The 13,114-nt window shown below is 38.9% G+C and overlaps 1 protein-coding gene across 1 annotated transcript in view; it reads left to right on the top strand.

Annotated features, from left to right (window-relative positions):
• Positions 1-13,114, top strand: part of ARHGAP42 (Rho GTPase activating protein 42) — a 332,642-nt gene that overhangs the window by 291,871 nt on the left and 27,657 nt on the right. The window contains exons 13-15 of the mRNA XM_069554888.1: positions 10,643-10,705; positions 11,870-11,944; positions 12,635-12,719. Of these exons, the coding sequence (XP_069410989.1) occupies positions 10,643-10,705; positions 11,870-11,944; positions 12,635-12,719 (223 nt within the window). The remainder of the gene's footprint in view (positions 1-10,642; positions 10,706-11,869; positions 11,945-12,634; positions 12,720-13,114) is intronic.

Genomic DNA, 13,114 nt, shown 5'->3' with positions numbered 1-13,114 from the left:
TGAAGAATTGATGCTTTTGAACTGTGGTGTTGGAGAAGACTCTTGAGAGTCCCTTGGACTGCAAGGAGATCCAACCAGTCCATTCTAAAGGAGATTGGTCCTGGGTGTTCTTTGGAAGGAATGATGCTAAAGCTGAAACTCCAGTACTTTGGCCACCTCATATGAAGAGTTGACTCATTGGAAAAGACTCTGATGCTGGGAGGGATTGAGGGCAGGAGGAGAAGGGGATGACAAGATGAGATGGCTGGGTGGCATCACCGACTCAATAGACATGAGTTTGAGTGAACTCTGGGAGATGGTGATGGACAGGGAGGCCTCACGTGCTGCAATTCATGGGGTCGCAAAGAGTCGGACACGACTGAGCGACTGGACTGAACTCAACTATGCTGAATGGGGCCAGATGCCATGATCTTAGTTTTCTTAATATTTAGTTTTAAAACAGCTTTTTCACTCTCCTACTTAACCCTCATTGAGAGGTTCTTTAGTTTCTCTTTGATTTCTGCTGTTAGAGTGATATCATCTGCATACTAAGGTTATTGATGTTATGTCTATATCTAACATATGTATCTATATATTTGTCATGTATGATATTTAGAATCATATCAAGTTATAATTGCAAAGCTATTAAATTTCATCCTCTAATAAAATGAGATTAATACCCTAATAAGACAGATTAATGATTCTGATAAATATAATCTCACTAAACAACCAGACAACTTTTGTAGTCTAGTAAATTTGCTTAAAAATCCAGAAATTAATACGTTTTAAACTATTCTAAATTTTCTCAAATTACTTGTGAAATTGTGTAGCTGCCTCAGAAACGTCTTGCTACACATTCCTATAAAACCAAGTGACCCAAAATTGCACTTGGTTTTGGTTGTTTTTACACATTCTTGGAGATTCAAATTTGTTTACAGAATCAGTGCTCTGTTTAAAAGTCAGGACCAGGGCATATGTCACCAATAAAAGTAACTCTGAGTAGTAGAGGCACAGGATTGAATGCACCTTCTAGAAGTAAACGCCCCTTGCTCTTGGTAGATATTTTAGTATTGCCAGTTTGCATGGGTGAGGCTTTCTAAACATTCTTCCAATCCAACATGCAGTGAAGTGCTTTGCCAGTTTCTCAGAATTTCATCATTTTCCATATAATTTTGAATAATCTACTACATCAAGGCCTTATATTTATTAATGGCTTTTGACTGGCTTAGGCTGTATTTTTACCCCCTTCTCATGTATCATATCACTGGTTTGCTAGTGATTTAACAAGTCATAAGATAACATTTTTATGCTAAACTGTATTCCAGATTCAAGCACTGATCCTATTGAGTAGCATCATATTTCCTTCCTAGTGATACATCCAGAATTTTATTTGTTTCAATTCAAAATTATATTCTAGTGATTGTGACGTGTTCGTCCTCTTTCATAAGTCTTGAATAAGTCCTGCAGGCTCATCCTGTTTTGAGTTTAGCAGCTATGTCTTCTTTACGTTTGTACCTTTGACCATTTTTCTATATGTCATCTTGTTTTTCCGCGATCTGTGTCGCCTTTTGACACTTGACTCTCTCCCAAAATAGCATGGTGTCCATTTTAGTCTTTAACATTTCTCACAATTGGCATCTGAAACCAGTACCAGCCCTTATTCATTTGCCACCTTGAAAAGTGCTTCTTTATAGCCTTGGCAATTCAGATGGATTCCTTTTGTGTTAAATTATTCCTATTATCCTTTGGAAACTCAGTTTTGCTAAGAAAGTGTTTGTGTTTTTGAATTGCAAAAGATAATAATGAAGTTTAGGATGGTAAAATACAAAACTCAGATAAAAATTTGTTTTGAATGTCAGCCATTGGGAGCCATCATGTGTCTGTGCTGTCGTGGACAGACATATGATCTTTCATAAGCAGCAGACAAAGAACTATCTAGTGTCCTAAAATAGGGCCATGCTGTGAATGTGCAGGGAGCACACGCCATGAGATAGAGAATGAAACCATGCTGTGAATGCAGAGTAATGAGGCTCTTTGCAGCCTAACCTGAAAGTCTCCCTCCTTTGTGGTTACTCTTAATTTACCATTTTCAGAGGATGTGCTGCTATGCGTGCTCAGTTGCTCAGTCGTGTCCAACTCTTTGTGACCCCATGGACTGTAGCCTGCCAGGCTCCTCTGTCCATGGGATTCTCCAAGCAGGAATACTGGAGTAGGTTTCCATGCCCTCCTGCAGGGGATCTTCCCAACCCAGGAATCGAACCATGTCTCCCGCATTGCAGGCAGATTCTTTACCATCTAAGCCACCAGGGAAGAGTATAGATATCATAAATCAGCCTAACATAATTCAGCAGAGAAGGAAAACTTGACTCATCTTTATGAAAAAAGTGTCAAGTTTAAAAGCTAGAGCACCAGTTCGTTACAGGATGTTAAATCCACAGATTCTTTGCTGGCTGTAAAATATCCCACAGTATCCTTTTCTTGAACTTAACTTGGGGAATTATTTTGAGAGTAGAGTAACTAAACAGATATCACTCAATTAAGATTAGAACCCAGCTGTTCTTCTAACCATACCACTGAAAATGTAATTATGCCATTTGAGCCCATTGTTCAAAAACACAAAGTATTTGTCTTGACGCATCTTTTCTTTTCCAAGACTCCCATAATGGCCCTAGTTGTTAACAGGAGTGGAGGCAGTTGTCCTTTTTCCTAGGCTTGCTTCTTCTGGCATTCTCTCTTGGTGCCCTGAGCCTTGTCTCCACTCATGCATATGTTTCATATGACGACTTTTCAGTTGATCCTTCTATCCCAGGTCTGCAGAAACTGGAATTGTGAAAGGCAAATTTTTTAGCTCTCATTCTCTCATACAATTCATTTCAGCAATACTCCATTATGAAACTAATTTATTCTAATCATTGTGAATAAGAAAAAGGAAGTTCTTTCAAATGATACTTTTCTGATTAAAGTCACTATTAGGCTGTATAGTGGTAAAGTGTACTAACAGTCAGTCTTTATACAAAACCAAAGGTATTGGACCAGAAGACACTTTCAGAATTTCCCAACAACTCCAAATTTCTGCCACTGTGTGTTTCAGTAGCTTTCCCCATGTGTACTCCAGGAATTTATTCTACCAGGAATCAAACAGGAAAAGTGAACTCATTCTTATCCATGACAAGTGCTGTAATGTCATGAACGTTTGGGCAGTTCCTACTACCCTTTAGATAGTTTTGTTATGGAAATTCTCAGACGTCCCTGGCTTAATCATTTTCCTTCACTACATTCTCCCCAAAGCCTCTAATCAAGTACAGTTCTGTTCTCGTCACCAAGACCAAGGAAGAGAGTCAGAAATCAAGTCCCCTTCCTGGACGGAACAGAAAGAAAACAGTTTAGGTCAGGGCTGTGAAGAGTTATCTGCTCTTCCTTTCAGTTCAGTTCAGTCATTCAGTCCTGTCCAACTCTTTGTGACCGCATGAACTGCAGCACGCCAGGCCTCCCTGTCCATCATCAACTCCTGGAGCCTACTCAAACTCATGTCTATCACATCAGTGATGCCATCCAACCATCTCATCCTCTGTCGTCCCGTTCTCTTCCCGCCTTCAATCTTCCCAGCATCAGGGTCTTTTCCAGTGAGTCGGTTCTTCACTTCAGGTGGCCAAAGTTTCAGCTTCAGCATCAGTCCTTCCAATGAATATTCAGGACTGATTTCCTTTAGGACTGACTGGTTTGATCTCCTTGCAGTCCAAGGGACTCTCAAGAGTCTACTCCAACACCGTAGTTCAAAAGCATCAATTCTTTGGCACTCAGCTTTCTTTATATTCCAACTCTCACATCCATGCATGACTACTGGAAAAACCATAGCTTTGACTAGACAGACCTTTGTTGGCAAAGTAATGTCTCTGTTTTTTAATATGCTGTCTAGGTTGGTCATAGCTTTTCTTCCAAGGAGCAAGCATCTTTTATTTTCATGGCTGCAGTCACCTTTAGGGAGAAGAGAAAAGGTCCTGTGGGAACCATGAATGCCCATAAACGCATTCATTTTCTTCTGTTTCTTTCCGGCCACATGTACTATGATATTAGTTGTGTGTGATAGGAGCCTTTTAATCTGAAATGGCAGATTAGAAATGTGAATTCAAAATTGAAGGCAAGTGGTGCTTTGTTTTGTCAATCCTGGGAATGTATTGTAAGGCCAAGTAGATTACATCTGTAAGGACATGCTGGGTTTTTAATTACTAGGAAATTGAAGATACAAGGATTTTCACTTTTTAACTGCATGGAAGACTATTCTTTTTCTCATGGCTTTTGGAATTCTGTTGAGATTAATAGCCTTTTGTGTTGTTAAACTGCCTTTTGAAAACTTTACTTGAATTTCAGTAAAAACTTGAGCCTTCATTAGTTGTCAGGGGAAAAATAATAATGTTTCTCTTTAAGTTTTGATTGAATAAATTAAGTTCTTTAAGTTAGCCTATCTTCTGCTTTACGCCTAAAGGCCAAGTATCATTAATACTATAGGATTTCAATTCCTGGAAATTTGTGATAGTTGTACTCTGCCTAACCCTGGTCTTCACAGAGAGATACAGTGCTGGGTTAAGAGTCCTGCAGAGTTGACCAAAGCAGCTTCTGTTGGCTGATAAGCTCTAACCCTTGTAGAAGCCAGAGGGTACTTGAGCAAGGCTGCTACAAACCAGTAACTAGCCAGCCAGTGATCAGCAAGCATTTCTTGGGTGCCTGCTCTGGAGGCTTTGAGCAGTCCATGTTTCATACAGACAGGTATACTCCCCTCTCTACTGTCACAACAGGAATACTTGCACTCCACTAAAAAAAAGTATAAATTATCAACTTTTAATGGTGTGATCTTACTTAGGAAAAACACCTTACACTGATTTTTTCATTTGAACACTAAATTAGAGTTCCCAGTCTTTCTTTTATAAGCTATAGAGACCTATTTTTGCTGAATTCTCTTTAGCACTAGCATACTAAGTGGAATGTAGCCTTCGTGGCTTTCGAAGATCGAAAGGATTCCTTTACAGAATGTACTCCTCCCTTACTTCCCTCAGAAGCACCACTCCTTGACTTTCTCCTACATCAGTCACCGGGAGACTGAGGATTCTGGAGCGTGTTTAAGCCATATCGTGTTCTTCTCCTCAGACTCAGCAGAAACTGCTGAATTCTTGTGTGAAGGCAAGAGTAGTAGTTTGTAAGGCAGCCATGAATGGGTACTGCTATTATTGCCTTTTGATGTCTTTTTATAGGGATTGGCAAGTCAGTAGCCAGAAAACCTCTGCTACATTTCAGTTAAGCAAGTAAAAGTGTGGGATTGGCTTTCTTTCATTTAGTCCTTTTTGAGTAGAAGACTGTTTAAGTTATATATAATTAAATCAGAAACACCAGGTTAAGCTGCGGTTGAGAGACTTACCACAGTGAAGGTTCATGTCTTGATCATGCTGTGATTCTCTTCTTTATGGTTTTTACTCTAAAATCCAAGCTCATGGAGTACCTTGTCTCTCTAACATTGATGATCTTGTGCCAGACAGGACTAGGAAATGTCAAGCTCCTACATATCAGTTCTTCCAGACTGGTGGGTAACGATGTCTGTCACTTCCGTTCATGTTTCATTGGCTAGTATATATCATATGACCAAACTGTTTTAGTGAGAGCCGAGAAACACAACCATCCTACAGGAAAGGGCAACAAATATAGGTGAACGGTAGTCCCAAGCTACTGTAATCGGTTTAGTTCTAATGAGAGGATGTGTCTCCTCATTGTTATTTATAGTAAACACATTCTTCCAACAACACAGGAGAAGACTCTTCACATGGACATCACCAGATGGTCAACACTGGAATCAGATTGATTACATTCCTTGCAGCCAAAGATGGAGAAGATCTACACAGTCAGCAAAAACAAGACCAGGAGCCTACTGTGGCTCAGATCATGAACTCCTTATTGAAAATTCTGATTCAAATGAAAAAGTAGGGAAAACCACTAGACCATCCAGGCATGACCTAAAACAAATACCTTACATTATACGGTGGAAGTGACAAAAAGATTCAATGGATTAGATCTGATAGACAGAGTACTTGAAGAACTATGGATGAAGGTTCATGACATTGTACAGAGGCGGTGATCAAGACCATCCCAAAGGAAAAGAAATGCAAAAAGGCAAAATTGTCTGAGGAGGCCTTAGAAATAGCTGAGGAAAAAAGAGAAGCTAAAGGCAATGGAGAAAAGGAAAGATAAACCCATTTGAATGCAGAGTTCCAAGGAATAGCAAGGAGAGATAAGAAAGCTTTCCTCAGTGAACACTGCAAAGAAATAGAGGAAAGCAATAGAATGGGAAAGACTAGAGATCTCTTCAAGAAAATTAGAGATACCAAGGGAACATTTCATGCAAAGATGGGCACAGTAAAGGACAGAAACAGTATGGTCCTAACAGAAGCGGAAGATACTAAGAGGAGGTGACAGAATACACAGGAGAACTATATAAGAAAGATCTTCATGACTCAGATAACCACGATGGTGTGACCACTCACCTAGAGCCAGACATCCTGGAATGGGAAGTCAAGTGGGCCTTAGGAAGCATCACTACAAACAAAGTTAGTGGAGGTGATGGAATTCCAGTTGAGCTAGTTCAGATTCTAAAAGATGATGCTGTGAAAGTGCTGCACTCAGCATGCCAGCAAATTTGGAAAAGTCAGCACTGGCCACAGGACTGGAAAAGGTCAGTTTTCATTCCAACCCCAAAGAAAGGAAGTGCCAAAGAATGCCCACACTACCACACAAATGCACTCAACTCACACACTAGCAAAGTAATGCTCAAAATTCTCCAAGTCAGGCTTCAACAGTACATGAACCATAAACTTCCAGATGTTCAAGCTGGATTTAGGAAAGGCAGAGGAACCAAAGATCAAATTGCCAACATCCACTGGATCATCAAAAGAGCAAGAGAATCCAGAAAAACATCTACCTCTGGTTTATTGATTATGCCAAAGCCTTTGACTGTGGTCCTAACAGAAGCGGAAGATATTAAGATCAAAACAAACCGTGCAAAGTTCCTAAAGAGATGGAAATATCAGACCACCTTACCTGCCTCCTAAGACGTCTGTATGCAGATCAAGAAGCAATAGTTAGAACTGAGCATGGGAAAACAGACTGGTTCCAAATTGGAAAAAGGGTGTGTCAAGCCTGTGTATTGTCACCCTGCTTATTTAACTTCTATGCAGAGTACATCATGAGAAACACTGGGCTGGATGAAGCACAAGCCTGAATCAAGATTGCCCGGAGAAATATCAATAACCTCAGATACCAGATGTCACCACTCTTATGGCAGAAAGCAAAGAGGAACTAAAAAGCCTCTTGATGAAAGTAAAAGAGGATAATGAAAAAGCTGGCTTAAAACTCAAGATTCCAAAAAACTAAAATCATGGCATCCAGTCCCTTCATTTCATGGCAAATAAATGGGAAAACAATGGAACCAAGTGAGAGACTTTATTTTCTTGGGCTCCAAAATCACTGCAGATAGTGACTGTAACCATGAAATTAAAAGACACTTGCTCCTTGGAAGAAAAGCTATGACCAACCTAGACAGCATGTTAAAAAGCAGAGACATTACTGACAAAAGTCCATCTAGTCAAAGCTATGGTTTTTCCAGTAGTCATGTATGGATGTGAGAGTTGGAATATAAAGAAAGCTGAGCACCAAAGAATTGATGCTTTTGAACTGTGGTGTTGGAGAAAACTCTTGAGAGTCCCTTGGACTGCAAGGAGATCAAGCCAGTCAATCCTAAAGAAAATCAGTCCTGAATATTCATTGGAAGATCTGATGCTGAAGCTGAAACTCCAGTACTTTGGCCACCTGAAGTGAAGAACCGACTCATTGGAAAAGACCCTGATGCTGGGAAAGATTGAAGGCAGGAGGAGAAGGGGACGACCGAGGATGAGATGGTTGGATGGCATCACTGACTCAACGGACTTTAGTTTGAGAGAGCTCCAGGAGTTGGTGATGGACAGGGAGAGGCCTGTTGTGCTGCAGTCCATGGGGACATGTTTGAGCGAGTGAACTGAACTGATGCCTTTTTGAAGAATAATGCTCCAGGCAGATAGTACCTCAATCCCCAGTGACTTCACCGCTGCCCAAAGAATGCCTTGTTCGTATGATTTGTATATTTAAATGTTACATTCCCCTGTAGTCAGTAACGATGATGATGGTAAGAGCCAACACTCTATAGCACTATATTCTCAGTACTCTTCTGGGAGATTTGCAAATGTTAACATATTTCATCTAGGAATAGCCCTATGTAGACAGTATTACTTTTATCCTTATTTTATGGAAGAGGAAAATGAGATAGAGAAAGAATCAAAACTATCCCCAGTAATAGTTACTAAGTGGGAGAGTAACTGTTGTCTGTTTCGTCTGTTTAGCACTAGTGGCTGACTTTTTTTGTTGCTGTTTTTATCATTTCTTCTGTTTCTGTGATGTGTGCATAGGACCACATGAAGAAGGAATCCAGCATCTAATTGCATCTATTCCCACGTTTGTTGCTCTTCAGGAGTTCCTGTGGTTTTGTCTTCATCTTACTGCAACCCACTAAGATATGTAGTGTGCTTTCCCTCATTTTAATTAATTAATTTATTTTTTTACCTAGTCCTTCTTTTTCTTTCTTTCTTTCTTTTTTTAATCTCAGTTTTATTTATTTATTTTTTTACTTTACAATATTGTATTGGTTTTGCCATACATTGACATGAATCTGCCATGGGTGTACATGTGTTCCCCATCCTGAACCCCCCTCCCACCTCCCTCCCCATCCCATCCCTCTTAGATGAAAGGATAGCATTCATAAAGGTTCACAGGCACGCTTCCATCATAAAGCAGTGGAGTTGAGATCCAACCCCAGGTTCACTTGGCTCTAAGCAAAGCTGAGTGTTGCATCTATCCCAGAACCTCCATATACTGGTTCAGGCAATAGCAAAGGATGTTCAAAGGCAATAAAACAAAAACGCACGGTTATTTTGGCCAACACAATTTATTCTTTCACATCTTGACAATTACTTTACAATATTATGATGGTTTTTGCCATACATCAACATGTATTTTTTAGAATTAGTGTTCTGTGTTTTGTTTTTTAATTCCCCCTGGGAGTAGAATTGCTGGGTTATATGGTAGTTCTGTTTTTCACTTTTTTGAGAAACCTCTATACTGTTTTTCACTGTGGCTGCACCAATTTATATTCCTACCAACAGTGTACACAGGCTCTGTTTTTTTCCACATCCTTGCCAACATTTGTTATTTGTTTTGTTGGGGTGTGTGTGTGATGGCCATTCTGATCGGTGTGAGGTGACATCTCACTGTAGTACCTCTAGTTTTTCAGTTTCTCATTTCTCATCTCAGATTTCTCAAACCTTTCAGTCAATTCAGTTTCAGTGATTTTCTATGCCTAGCATTTCTCCAGAGGTTTTTCATCTTTCCTGGCACCTTTTTCTAGCCTAATTTTTTGATGTATATTTTTTGTGGATCTGTGATGCTAAAGCTGAAACTCCAGTAGTTTGGCCACCTCATGCAAAGAGTTGACTCATTGGAAAAGACTCTGATGCTGGGAGGGATTGGGGGCAGGAGGAGAAGGGGACAACCAAACATGAGATGGCTGGGTGGCATCACGGACTCAATGGACGTGAATCTGAGTGGAGTTGGTGATGGACAGGGAGGCCTGGCGTCCTGGGATTCTTGGGGTCGCAAAGAGTCGGACACGACTGAGTGACTGAACTGAACTGAACTGAACTGATGTCATTACCTGTATGTGTTTAATCCACCATCTTTAAATGGAAACCAGCTTTAATTTTTTAATGGTTTGTCTTTGTCTTCATAAATTATTCTTTGGGATATCATATATTCACTATATTTGGTAAAAATTTGTATTATAGTATCAAAACTTTTTGAATTTTCCCTGTCAGTTATTATTTGGTATGTTTAAATCCTTTCTCCTTAAACAAGTAGTCTAATTTGGTTTGACCTCTAAACCTTAAGAAAAACTGTCAAAAAGCAGTGAAAATAAATTGTACTTTCTTAATGGAGGATCTTTGAGAGGATTTTTAGTGGACTTACTATGCATATTTTAAACTATTTTGAATATGATATGAAATGAAATAGAATAGTACATAGAATTCAGGAGACCTGAGTTAAAATGTGGCTCTAGACCTTGGAACAGAAAAAAGCAGTTTTCAGCAACTTGGTAAATCACCTTAAGATTATAGTGCTTTATCTATACCTCATAATGTTGTTTGGAGGAGCTCATGGGAAAAACACATGAATACCTTTGTAATATAATTATTAACACACAGTAAAAGTTTATTTTTATTGTATTTGCCTCTATCATCCAGAAAAATATATAGTAAAGGATAATGCTCATTTTAGGGGAAACGGATGGGCTCAATTTTACGTATTACTTTCTGTGAAAGATCTGTGTTTCTAATGAACCAAGTTGACATAAAAACATTCGCGAATATGAACCTCCCTCTTTCACTTCTACACCCAAATAAAAAATCAGATGCTAACCAAAATATTTGATAAATTCAGTAACAACCTATGTGCCATCAAGCCCTGAAACAGGAGAGCGGACTAAAGCAGTAATGTTAGTTCATCATAAACACTTAATATGGTTTTCTTTTATTTTCAGTGTACTTAAATGAAGCAGGCTTCAACTTTGTGAGAAAATGCATCCAAGCTGTGGAAACGCGAGGTCAGTGCTGCCTGATGGGTATACCGTTACTGTTGTATGGTCCCTTCTTACATAGAAACTGCTCAGAAATCAGGATGTACTTTGTTATCAATAGGAGCTTAATTTTAAGAAACATATGATTTATAAATTATACAAACATGTAAATAGCTGTACTTTGAACTTCAGATTGCCAAAGTCATACTACAAACATACTTCTTCTTCATGAAGTTTCATGATATAGCCTCGCTTTACTTTGATGGACTGATATTATTATTTTTTTCCAAGCTGTAGGAAGTAAGACTCCCGAGGAGTTTGAATTCAGCTCTCCTCCTTCCCTGCATTATATCTCAGAGTGATTTTCGTCACCGTCACAAATTCAGCACCTGTCTTCATTCTAGTCATGACCTCTGTCCTAAAGTCCACTCTAGTTGCCTTGTACTTCCAGGAAAACTTGCCTAAAGCAAAACCTCCTATCGGGCTTTGGAATTCTTTAAACTTAGATTCAAAGTTTGGTGCTGCCATTTAAGTTTTGAGAAGTCAAGTCATTTCCTTAAAATCTCTGAATCTGTCTTCTCACCGTTATTTCTGTTTAATTTTTATTGGGGTATAGTTGATTTACAATGTTGCAGATTTTAGGTGTATAGCAGAGTGAATCAGTTTTACACATGCATATATCTACCACATTTTAGATACTTAACCCAAATAGACAATTATGGACTATTTAGTAGAATTCCCTATGCTATATAGTAAGTCCTTATTAGTTATCTCTTTTTTACATAGAAGTGTGTATATGTCAATCCCATCCTCACCTTTAAAGTGAAGTTAGCGATTCCATCCAGCTGTTCAACATCCGTTCAACACAGGACTCCATGATTGAGGAAACATAATATGAGAAATACTGATCATTCTTTCTCATCTTGGATGGTTTTTTATATTCAGGTAGTGGTGTATAGACAGCTGTACTTTGCCATTTTGAAGTTCTTCATAGACTTTCATATCACTGTTCATTGTCTGCTCTAAGAAATATATGTCTGATGAATATTTTCAGGGTAGGTTTGCTAAAGTTAGACTGTAAAATTGTATGCATACCTTCCAGATTTTATGTAGGCATATATCTGAGTTTTTAACATTCTGTACTTGGAACTTGTGACTTATGCCGTTTTCTTATTTTTTCCTTCTCATTAGGCATCACCATTTTAGGTCTCTACCGAATAGGAGGAGTGAATTCCAAAGTGCAGAAACTCATGAATACCACATTTTGTAAGTTTTGGCTGAAGCCCATTACTTAACTTTTACATTATTATAGAAAATTCAAACTGTAGGTTTTTTTGAGGTATAGATTATTGCTTGTCTTTGAGTATTTTCAAGTAATATCTAAAATTAATATTTGCATTCATTTTTAATGTCCATTATTATAGATGACCAATCAGAATTTGTAAAGGGGCCCTTTTTATAATGTTGAATTTTTCCTCAAGTATTCTTTGATTAGCTAGAGGTACAGTAAGATTTATGGGTTCTGGGATTCAGATGGCCTGAACTGGACTCTTGATTCAGCCAGTTTAAAGTTCTGTGGCCTTGGATAATTTGCTTAACCCCTCTGTGCCTTCACCTCCTCATTTATAGGAGGCTCATTGAATTGTAAGAATCAGATATGTTAACCCATATAAAGCACTGAGAAGCACGCCCAGCACTTGGTAAGTGTGCTGTGATGTTAGCAATTATCAAACATCTGATTTAAGAAACTACATTCCATAAGAAATCTTGAGGTTCATTGTCAGAATGAGCTTTGCACCAACTCAGGCAAACAACAGTCCGAAAGTTAACTCCACTGGCCTTCTAAGAAATACATGACTCTCTCTTTGATCTACTTTTGTCTGCATCCATCTTCTTAATAGTGCTCATGATATTTTGAATTGCACAGTTTAAACATCTTACTTTAATTATTTTCAGCTCCCAAATCCCCCCCTGACATGGACATTGATATTGAACTGTGGGATAATAAGACAATAACAAGTGGACTGAAAAACTACCTCAGGTGAGGTGGGCCTGCCTGCTGCCGCTCTGCTGTGGTCTCTTGGTCACCCCTGTGGGCCAGCACTGTGGACCGTAGGGAGCCCCATGGGGTCCTCTTCCCTCCTTAGCACAGCTCATTCACTTGAGGTGGGTTAGCACAGAGTGGTCACAGTTACGTTCAGTGTTCTGGGATTTATATGTGCTTATTTCAAACAGTAAACTTAAAAGGCTGCGATAGTTTATGAGTGCTAAATAATAATTTCTATTTCATATTAGATTCAGATTCAGGTCTTCATATATTTTTTTATAAAACTTCACAAGCTGAATTGGAAATTAAAAAAAAAAAAAAAAGAAACTATTGCCCCCATATCTGAGAGCGATTTTGTTCCCGTAGTCTAGTAGTTCTCACAAAGTATT

Source organism: Ovis canadensis, chromosome 15, assembly GCF_042477335.2.
Source record: "Ovis canadensis isolate MfBH-ARS-UI-01 breed Bighorn chromosome 15, ARS-UI_OviCan_v2, whole genome shotgun sequence".
Lineage (NCBI taxonomy): Eukaryota > Metazoa > Chordata > Mammalia > Artiodactyla > Bovidae > Ovis > Ovis canadensis.
This window is presented reverse-complemented; position numbering and strand designations above follow the sequence as displayed.